Below are 9,552 nucleotides of genomic sequence, written 5' to 3' on the forward strand. Positions count from 1 at the left end.
GACTTACCTTGGCAGGAGGGCTCAAAGAAGCCTAGAGGACTTGGAGAAAGCAGGGTGGGGCACAGATTGGCAATAGAGGCAGAGGATAAACCGACTGCGTGATTTTTCTTTCTCAGAGCCTTGGCCTGTCCACCTGTCAGAGATGGGGCTCCAGGAGATGGAGGACCTTCCCAAGCTCAGAGAAGCCACTCAGTTACTTAGTGGATGAGAGCTTTAACTTCAGGCAGATGACAGTTTAGTCACTCAGGGAAGGAAGGGCCTAGGGCCATGTTTCTGGAACTGTGCCATGACCTTGGATTTGAAGGAACTATGGGCCTGTGTGGCCAGTTGGAAGCCAGGGCACCAGTAGGCTAAGTTAATTATAGAGGATTGATCCCAGCCGGGTGGGCGGTGGTGGCACACGCCTTTAATCCCATCACTCAGGAGGCAGAGCCAGGTGGATCTCTGTGAGTCCATGGCCAGCCTGGTCTACAGAGCAAGATCCAGGACAGGCACTAAAACTACACAGAGAAACTCTGTCTCAAAAAACCAAAAAAAAAAAAAAAAGAGGACCATCCCCATCACCAGGACTATAGTCCTTTCCCTTGCTGTTTCTCCTCAGACCCTTCTTCCTGTAGGGGAACACCAGTCCCATCATCCTGACACACTTCCTGTTGCAGGTGTCTGATCCAGGGCTCTGGAAGAAAAGTGTGGGGAGTCCTCTGAGGCTGTGGGAAGGCATTAGGGACGTCTAGAGTTTTGTGGAGGGATCACCAACCTCCGGAGCTCTGCCCATTTCTCCATTCCTTCCTTAGGGTGTCTTTCTGGGGCCTGCGAAGCTGGGGTTGGTTTCCTTCTTTTGTTTTCTCCCCTGAGTTTTCAAGTTATTTCAAGTGACAGTTTAACTGGAAAAACTGGAGAATTGGGGCTAGAAGTGATGGGGTCCTCAGAAATGAATGGTGCATATGAACAGCAGCCATTTGGGTCCTAAAGGACAGTTGTGTTTGAGTAGCAGGATCAGGGAGAGGGGAGAGAGAGCTTGCTGAAGGAAAGACTTGGAGAAACATCTGTGAGAAATCCCCATAAAAGACTGCGGACCACTGTTCTCTAAGTATACCAGCCACCAGCTTCCTACCAACAGTCTGCCTTAGGGTATTCCTGACTACTGACAGGTTCTCTATGTTTGGAGAAGCCTTTGAGTGTTGGAAAAGGCTGCTTCTACAAGGTTGGGTTGGGCAGGGCAGGGGCAGGACTCAGTTCTGCATGCACCACCCCCCATGCTCTACTCCTTAATTGCCCAGAGTGTTCTGAGAGCCGCAGCAGTCTAAAGAGCTGGCTGCAGCCCTCCTCCGATTCTGAGGGATTGTGAAGGATGGATGTAGGGTGCTCCTGGAGCTTCCTGTATGGCGTGGTGTGCTTCTGCCCCTGCCTCTAAGCCAGGCCAGCCAACAATCTAGGAATACTGTGTAGCCCAGAGGGCAGGTCAAGACATAGGAGACTAGGGCTAGTTTGGGCAAAGCAAAGAAAGAATTGAAGTGCTTAGGGCAACTTAGACCTGGAGATAGAGGAATTGAGACAATACCCCCAGACCCCACCCACCCCTGAATTAGGGAAGTGCTGTCCCTAGAGAGGGATGAAACAGTGTTGCCCTACAGAGCTCATGAGAGGGAGGATTGGATTACCCTTGAAGAACTTGAATGGCATCTAGGAGAGGACCCTTCAGTGGGGTCTGTGCAGAGAAAAGGGATATCCTGTGGAGATATGCATGGGTAAGCTTCCAGGTAGAGAAGAAGGGACAGATAAATTGTAGTATAGGACTGGGGCCCAATGAGTTGTCCCTGACACATTTCTCCGTAATTTGGAGGTGTGGCCATATTTGTAGTTTAACAAGTCTGAGGGCCATCTACATCTACCATCTGGCTGGGCTGCTGGGGGCTAGGGGCCCTGCATTTGGACCTTATGGTGGCAAGATGCATAGGACAGTGCCTTAAGGATTAGATCCCAGGCCTCCCTTGCTCTTGACCCTTTCTCTTTATGCCAAGAGAGCAGGAAAGGGCTCAGGTTTGGATTAAGGGAACAGCCTTGGTGAAACTTGGGGCAAACTTGCTTTCCCCTTATCAGAGCCGTTCCTGGCCCATCATGCACCCAGACTCAGCCTTCCGGAAGGGCCAGGCTGGTTCTCTAGGCCTCGTTGGGGAGGCTAGGAGGAGATCAGGAAGCCAGGAGACTCATTTTCACTAGAATTTGACCTAAAGCAGGATTGGAAGGGAAGGAAAGAATTTGAACAAAAGTGCAGGCAGGAAGGAGCTGTTAACGAGCCTTTCTTTCTCTTTGGGGATAGAGCAGAGCATAGCGGGGTGCAGCCGCCGGCTCTCCTCAGAGCGGCTCTCTGAGGTAGCTGTAGTCTCCAGCCGCCGCCTGCTCACGCTCTCTCTCCTTTTTTCCCTCTCCTCTTTCTCGGCTCTCTCTATTATGGGGACTTGCTCCAGCTCTTTCTCTCTCTTCTGTCTCTCCTTTTGTTCTCTCTTTGTCTATTTATCACACTGTGAAGGTTGAAAGAGATGTTATTAATCTGGGAGAATGAAGGCAGGATTAGTGGTATGAATCGGATTTTGAGAGGTGTAATGATAGAAAGACTCGCTCGGCTGGCGGCCTGCGTGAGCTTGATAAATGGGGAGCACTCCAGACTGACTCGCGCCTTCCTCCGCGCTGTGCGCCCTGCCCGCTGGGGCGTGCCGCGCTCTCAGATCTGCCAGCCAGCCCACCCCGCTCCTACCTGAACCGGAGCAAAAAGCCAAGGGTAAAGCAGACACAAATATCTCCCATCGCACTTGGAGACATCATTGCTTTTAGCACCCTTTTCAAGTGGAGGCCTGTGCAGTCCTCAGACTGGGCAGAGGGAAGGGGACCTAGACTTCCCACTGGAACAGTACCCGCTTGTCTCTGGAGCCTGTGGGTAGAGCTTAGGTCCTGCCTCTAAAATAGCAGTCAGAGATCAAGGGGTAACAAGACAGACTCTAGCAACCAAGTCCGAGTATCAGATGTATATGGATGTGCTGAGCAAAGTGCTGTTGGGAAGGTTTGGTTGGGCAGTCTGGAAGGGACAGGGAGGGGTGGGACCAATGGTTAGGACCGATTACCAAAGGAATCAGTAATGAAGGCCCTTGTTTCCAGGAAGGAACTAAAGGTCCTGAGACTGGAGTTGCCATTTCCTGAAGTGATTTTTTTCTACTCATGTCCAGCAGGGGGTTTTGTTTTTGTTTTTCCAAAACAATGCTAAGGATCAAACCCAGGGCTTTGTGCATGCTAGGCAAGTAAGTATTCAGTGGCTGAGCTACCTCCCCACACTACTCTGTGCCCTCTTGCTTGTTCTTAGTTTCTATTTGTAAGCTAGTCTTGCTGTCTTGCCTAGACTGGCCTCAGACTCTAGCCTTCTGTGTCCTGCATCCCAAGTGGCTAGAGTTACAAGAGATTTTCTCTTCTCTCCTCTCCTCTGTGGCATTGTTCACATCCTTTCAGTCTTTATCTTTAGAAAAATTGTGGTGGGATGGGCACACGTCGCGGCACACTTGTAAAGACGGAGGACAGCTTTTGGGACTCTTCTCTCTCTTTCCACCTCTGGGTCCTGGGGATTACATTCGTGCCCTCAGGCTTGGCAGCAAGCCCCTTAGCCAATGACTCGTCTCCATGCATGTCCTGCTCCACACCCAGCTGTACGCAAGGTCTCATGTAGTGTGGAACAGATGATGCTCTTGACCTTCTGATCCTCCTGAGATACATTTGTACACCACTATGCCCAGTTTAGGCAGTGCTGGAGTTTGAACCCAGGGCCTCATACATGCTGGGCTAGTACTCTAACAACTGAGCTACATCCTGAGTTCAGCCTTTTTAGCTTTGTGACCATAAGGGCCCAACTTGGATTTTTTTTTGTTTTTGTTTTTCTTTTTGTTTTGTTTTTCGAGACAGGGTTTCTCTGTGTAGCTTTGCGCCTTTCCTGAAACTCACTTGGTAGCCCAGGCTGGCCTCGAACTCACAGTGATCCGCCTGGCTCTGCCTCCCGAGTGCTGGGATTAAAGGCGTGTGCCACCACCGCCCGGCTCCAACTTGGATTTTGTGCTACTTGGTCTGTAGCCTCTCCCCAGGGTCTTTGGCTCAGTGTTTCCTAACCGTCTCCCCCTATGCAGTCTGCAGTCTGTGTGGGGCATGCTGTTCCTGCCCTCATCCGTCGCAACAGCTTGTATTTCATCTTGGCGCTCGTACTCCAGCTGCAAATTAATGATTAGTTGTGTAACTTTGTAGTTAGTGTCTTCCTTGTCCCGTAGACTTGAATCTCTCTGAGCTTGGAGCTGTCTTTGTTGCTGTGTGCATGCATATAACTTGGCAAATGGACACTCTCAGTAGACATTGACAGTGGGTCAGTGTTTCTGAAGCCTAGATCCTTCCTTTCTGGTACACCTGGGTAGAAGACAGACTGATTTGACAAGAGAGATCCGCTGGCTAGGCTGGTAGATATGTTTCAGAGAGGAGGTTCTTTGGGCCGCACCTCTGGAGGCCTCATCTGTCTCCACAGGCTTCCCTTCTTGAGCAATCTATCCAACTCCAGTTGTGTCTGCAATCAGCTGCTCTCTTAGGACTTTCTTGTCTCGTCTGGACAAATCAGCTCTTTGCCTGGATGGTACCCTGCCTGGTATGTCCTAGTGAAGGCCATCTGGGTTCTTCTCTGTGACGTCTTTCCAGGTTTCATCTCTTCACTAAAGTTCTTGGAGGATGTTGGCCATCACTGTTGTTTGCAAATGTGTTTAAGTGTCTTTTCTTTTGGCTCATGGCTCTTTGAGGGCACTGGCCTAGTCCACTGGACTTAGATATTTCCAGTACAGGGCTTAGCACAAAGCATTTGCTAAAACCAACCAAACAAAACAACAACAACAAAACACTATATGAGCAGTCCAGACAAGAGAGGGAGGAGGCTATGGGATGGATGTTGTGCACCCCTTTTCTGTTTTCCTAGGGAAGAAGAAAGTGAAGGGGTGTGTGCTGTGTGTGAAGGGTGGGCAGATGGTGGTGGCACACGCTCAATAAAGGATTATATTTTAATTTGGAAAGCACTTTAGAAAGTTAAAGTGCTTTGCCTAAGTGCTGACTGCTATTAGTGTCTCCTTTTTATTAGGAAAAAGGACATGATTTTTCTCTTTTATCTTCAGGCTTGTCCAACTTCTGAGAGTCAAACTTAGCAAAATGCCTGCCCCTCACTGAGGACTAGTTACATGCCAGGTTCAAAGCTTTGGACTTGAAACACAGAATTCTGCTTTGCAGACTGGTTCTGACACCCCTGAGGGGATTAGCCCTAACAGCTCAGTATCAGGAAGGGGGTGGGAAAAGCAGGCTCGGTCATTTGACATGGTTCAAGCTCAGTCCCCAGCCCTTCCTCTCTCCATCTAGGCTTGGGTGGGGAAGAATAAGAACTTACACTGTTTAGGGGATGTGAGAACAATCCAGTGGTTATCAGAGACCCACTTGTCATGTAATATGAAGGGCAAGTCTTCAGAGAAAGAGAGAACTGAGAAGGAATGGCCCCAGGGAGGGTTGGGTTTGTTCTGTGGTCATTCCCAGTTGCTGGCCCAGTGGTCTTAGAGCTGTCAGAGACCAGGTCGAGGGGAGTGTGTGCCAACAGTAGCAGGGGGCATTTGGGGGCGGGGAGGACAGAGACTTGCCCAGGGCCTTACAGGCACCTTGGAGGGCCTTGCTGGTTTGAAGGCAAGGTACCCCCTCCCTCTGCTGAGGGCTTGGTGCCACAGGTTCAGGTAGGAGGTCTAGAAGGCTCAGCTGAGCCTGGTGGCTCTGCCTCTCTGTGTGGGCTCTTTTCTGAGCAGCTACAAGATGGACATCCTGATCTGGATTATTCTGGATTATCTCTGTCAGCCCTGGATGCTGAAGGTTCTGCCTATGGCAGTGGCACTGGGAGGTAAAACTGGCTCAGCTTGTTAATGCCCTGCAGTCCCCATCTCCTAATCTGGCCCTAATCTGGAGGTAACTAAGATGGGGGTGGGGAGAAAACTACATTGAGCCTACTGCCTTAACTGGATTTCCATACCTCCTGTTGTTAATTATAGAGATGTAATAATGTGATTAGTGCACGATTAAAAAAAATCCCTGATATGATTACCATGGATTTAATATCACATGATATATCATTATATCGTTATACAGTGACAGATGTAATTGAAATACACTTATTGGAGCCGGGGGTGGTGTTTCATTCAATCCCCAGCACCCCAGGGAGGAAAGGGCTGGCTAAAAAGCAGCAGCGAGAGAGGAAATTGTAATGAAAACAAAGAAAACTCGCAGTGTGGCTCTCACTCCAGGCAGGTGGCTCCTACTGACCTATTTGCCTTAGACAATGACAGTTCACAGGCAGCTCTGGACAGGCTAGGCTCCTCTGCAGGGGCCCAGGCAGCATAGCTCAGGAGCCTCTTACCCTGTTTCCTTCCCATAAACCTTGGTGTCCCCAAGTCCCCTCTGACTCAGCAAGTTACTCCACCTGAAAGTACTCAGGACCCTAATGGTATCAAACTGAGCTGGCAGCTGTCTTTCCATCCTTGGACCTCTAGTACCAAATGCTGTGGAATATAGACCCTTGGTACAACTCCTGCTTTTGCTGTGGTGGTGGCCTAGCACATGAGAGGCAGCTGTCATGGTGTGGGCAGTGTAAGGTCAAGTACATGGAGAAGCTAATTATTCTACTTAAGTTCTGTTGGTGGGCAGAGGTGAAGCAGCTGCAAGGCCCCTGACGTGTGCTGGTAGTCAGAGAGCACAGTGCACCAACAGAGCTTCCAGCTAGGCTTGGGGAGGTTTAAGTTCCTGTTGCCTGACTCAGGAGCCTATCCTATGGCCGCTGTAGGCTTGCTAGCCAAGCTTCTACTGGGCCCAGTGAATGGAATGGGGCTCCCCATAGCTGAGGAGCTCAGGAAAGGAGAAGGGAGGCAGGAGTTGTTGTTTCACACAGTCAGTTCTAAGAATGGCTGAAGGATTGCTGTTCTGTTGGGTAAGAAGAGAGATGGTTCTTGAAGCGCACTGGGTGGGTGAGAGTTGCAGCCTCCTGCACACACAGAGACTGTATCCTTCTCCTCCTCTCCCTCCCCTTCTCTTGGTGGAGCATCACGAGATAACAGTCTAGCCATTGCTCATAGGAGTGAGTCTCCAGCGGATTTGCAGCAGATTGGTAAAGACCTCTGCTGTCACAGGTACTATTCAGACTGTAGGTGGATTTCGAGTCGGATGAGTCAGGAAAGATCAAAGGGGGGCACTCTGGAGTTGAGTCAAGTTGAAATAGAAAAAAAAGAAAGAGAGAGAGAGGCAAAAGCAGAGGGCATCTTAGGCTAGTGCTTACCCTTGCTTGAGTAAGCGTGAGACACCAAACCAACAATCACAGGACTTAGTGGCAGTAAAGAAGAAAATGGGATCCAGGCTCACTCTTCATTTCTGGCTTAGCAGACCAGTTTGGTGATAGAGGTGCCTGCACTGGGTTCTAAGAACCCAGGAGAAGGAGCAGCTTAGATAGATGTTGAGCTGTATTCTAAACATACAAGTGCATGTGTGACGTCCACATGGAAAGGCTAACTAAGTAATGTGTGTTTGGCATTTAGGTAGCAATGAGAAATACAAATGTGGAAGGTAGACAGGTTGAAGACAAAGGAGTTGAAATCACCAAAGGAGGGTGATAGCAACTAGGAAAAGCGATGAAAGGAGAACAGAATCTGTCATGTATTAGATGACCAGATGCAGAGGACACTGTGCGGGAGTGTGAGGACCGTGGCAGAGCTAGGGAAACTGAGAGACTCAATGTCAAGGAAAGCCACGGGGAAAGGGCTCCAGAGATGGAGTAGGCTGTGGAGTGCCGTAGCCAGCGAGGAACCCGTAGCTGTCCAGACAAGGGCAGCAAGGTGAGGGTTGTTGACCTTAGCAGGAGCTAAGTGACACGACCAACAGACCGACCGCAGTGGAGAGCGACTGCAGGGGGGTTGGGGGTGAGGGGACGGTTTTGAGAAGTGTGTTAACAGGTGGGCTCTAGATGGATAGGGATGGGGAATAAATGGGAGCTTTCAAAAAGTGTAGTTTTTGAGGAGCTTGGTATCATTTCAACACCTTATATACTAACTCAGTCCTCTATGGAATTGAAGCTGTTATCCTTCAGAGCAAAGTGGGACTCAGAGAGGTTCTGTGAATATGGTAGAGGTTTAAGCAAATGCTTCAATGCAAAGGGGAAGGAGCTAATTAACGATTAGGTTAAGAATTTTCTTTTTTTTTATTGAAAAAAAAAGTCATTGGCAATTTTGTACATGTGTATATGTATGTTGGCCATATTCCCCCGTTACGTCTCTCATCCCCATCCCACTCCCTCTGGACCTTTTCTTCTTTCCAGTAGCCCGCCTCCTACTCTCCTGTTATTTGAAGCTGCAGATTTAGAAAGAACAGAGCAAGAACCCGAGGGGGTGGGAAGGGTTGACAAGCAAAGACCAAGCATGGGACTGGCTGTGGGCAAGAAGTGCTGTGTGTCTATTAGAACTGGAGGTGAAGGGGCAGGTGGGCAAGAGCCTGCCTCTTTAAATGTGGAGCATATAATTCTGCCAGTGACTTCATTGTTTTTGTGAAAATAGGAAAGAGGGTTTGGGGTGCTGTGGAGTGTGTGCTAAGATGGCGATCTTGGATCCATGGTGACCACTTCTCACATAGAAGTGTAATTTTGTAAATACTTAGCTCAAGAGCAATGTGGCAAAACACTGTTGTTGGGCATTTTCGGGAAAGGTGTGTAAGACAAGTGGTTAGGGGAGTTGGAGACTAGGAGATGGGTAGTTGAAATACTAGAGTCAAGGTTCCAGGCCTACTAGAAAAGGGAGTGAGGCCAGAAGGAATGGACAGACTGTGGGTGGAGTGGAGGCAAAAGCAGAAGGGGAGAGAGGGATAACAGAAGCTGTTTGAGGTCCGGGGAGTCTGGCAGGATGAGGGTTCAGAAGGGAAGCAGTTCTGGGGATGGCAAGGCCCCGGATGTGGCTGTGGGGAAAGAGAGAAGGAGGCAGAAGTAGCTCATTATAGAAGGTCATTAATGAGAACCAGGAGTCAATAAATTGAGAGGCAAATTTTCTATACTGTGTTATTCTGTAGATACTGAAGTTAACCAAAGTGGTGATTATTTGGAATAAAGCCTCACAGGGAAAGATATAGTCTAGAAGCTACAGGAAAGAAGAATTTGAAGATACCTGCAGAGTATATCCAGAAAAGAGTAGGTACTAGATTTCCAATTATTACCCCACTTCTAATCATCCCAAAATTTAATGATCCTAACAACAAATTCTGGAAAGTTCAGTTATGAAAGCACAGGCTCTCATGTGGCTGGGATCTAGCTCTGATCTGGCACACTGTGTGTCTGGAGCAGCTGGGGGCTGGCTGGCACCTCCTTTTTTATCCAGTCTCATAGCCTCTCTGTATGGCATCTCTGAGAGTTGTTTTGAACTTCCTCGCTGTTTGGCTGTCCCAGGACAGTCTCAGTACTTGATATGGCTGTCCTGGAATGGTCTC

At 49.1% G+C, this 9,552-nt stretch overlaps 1 protein-coding gene across 4 annotated transcripts in view; it reads left to right on the forward strand.

Moving 5' to 3' along the window:
* The window catches only part of Eri3 (ERI1 exoribonuclease family member 3), a 100,544-nt gene extending 91,284 nt beyond the window's left edge, over positions 1–9,260 (forward strand). The window contains exon 8 of one of the 4 annotated variants that reach the window (XM_059254833.1): positions 9,139–9,258. In XM_059254833.1, the coding sequence (XP_059110816.1) occupies positions 9,139–9,198 (60 nt within the window). In that variant the 3' untranslated portion in view covers positions 9,199–9,258. Of the gene's footprint in view, positions 1–9,138 lie in introns of all 4 variants that reach the window. The other 3 variants (XM_059254832.1, XM_059254831.1, XM_059254830.1) reach the window with 3 other exon arrangements.
* The last annotated feature ends 292 nt before the right edge of the window (positions 9,261–9,552 follow it).

This window comes from Peromyscus eremicus, chromosome 2, assembly GCF_949786415.1.
Source record: "Peromyscus eremicus chromosome 2, PerEre_H2_v1, whole genome shotgun sequence".
NCBI classification, from domain to species: Eukaryota; Metazoa; Chordata; class Mammalia; order Rodentia; family Cricetidae; genus Peromyscus; species Peromyscus eremicus.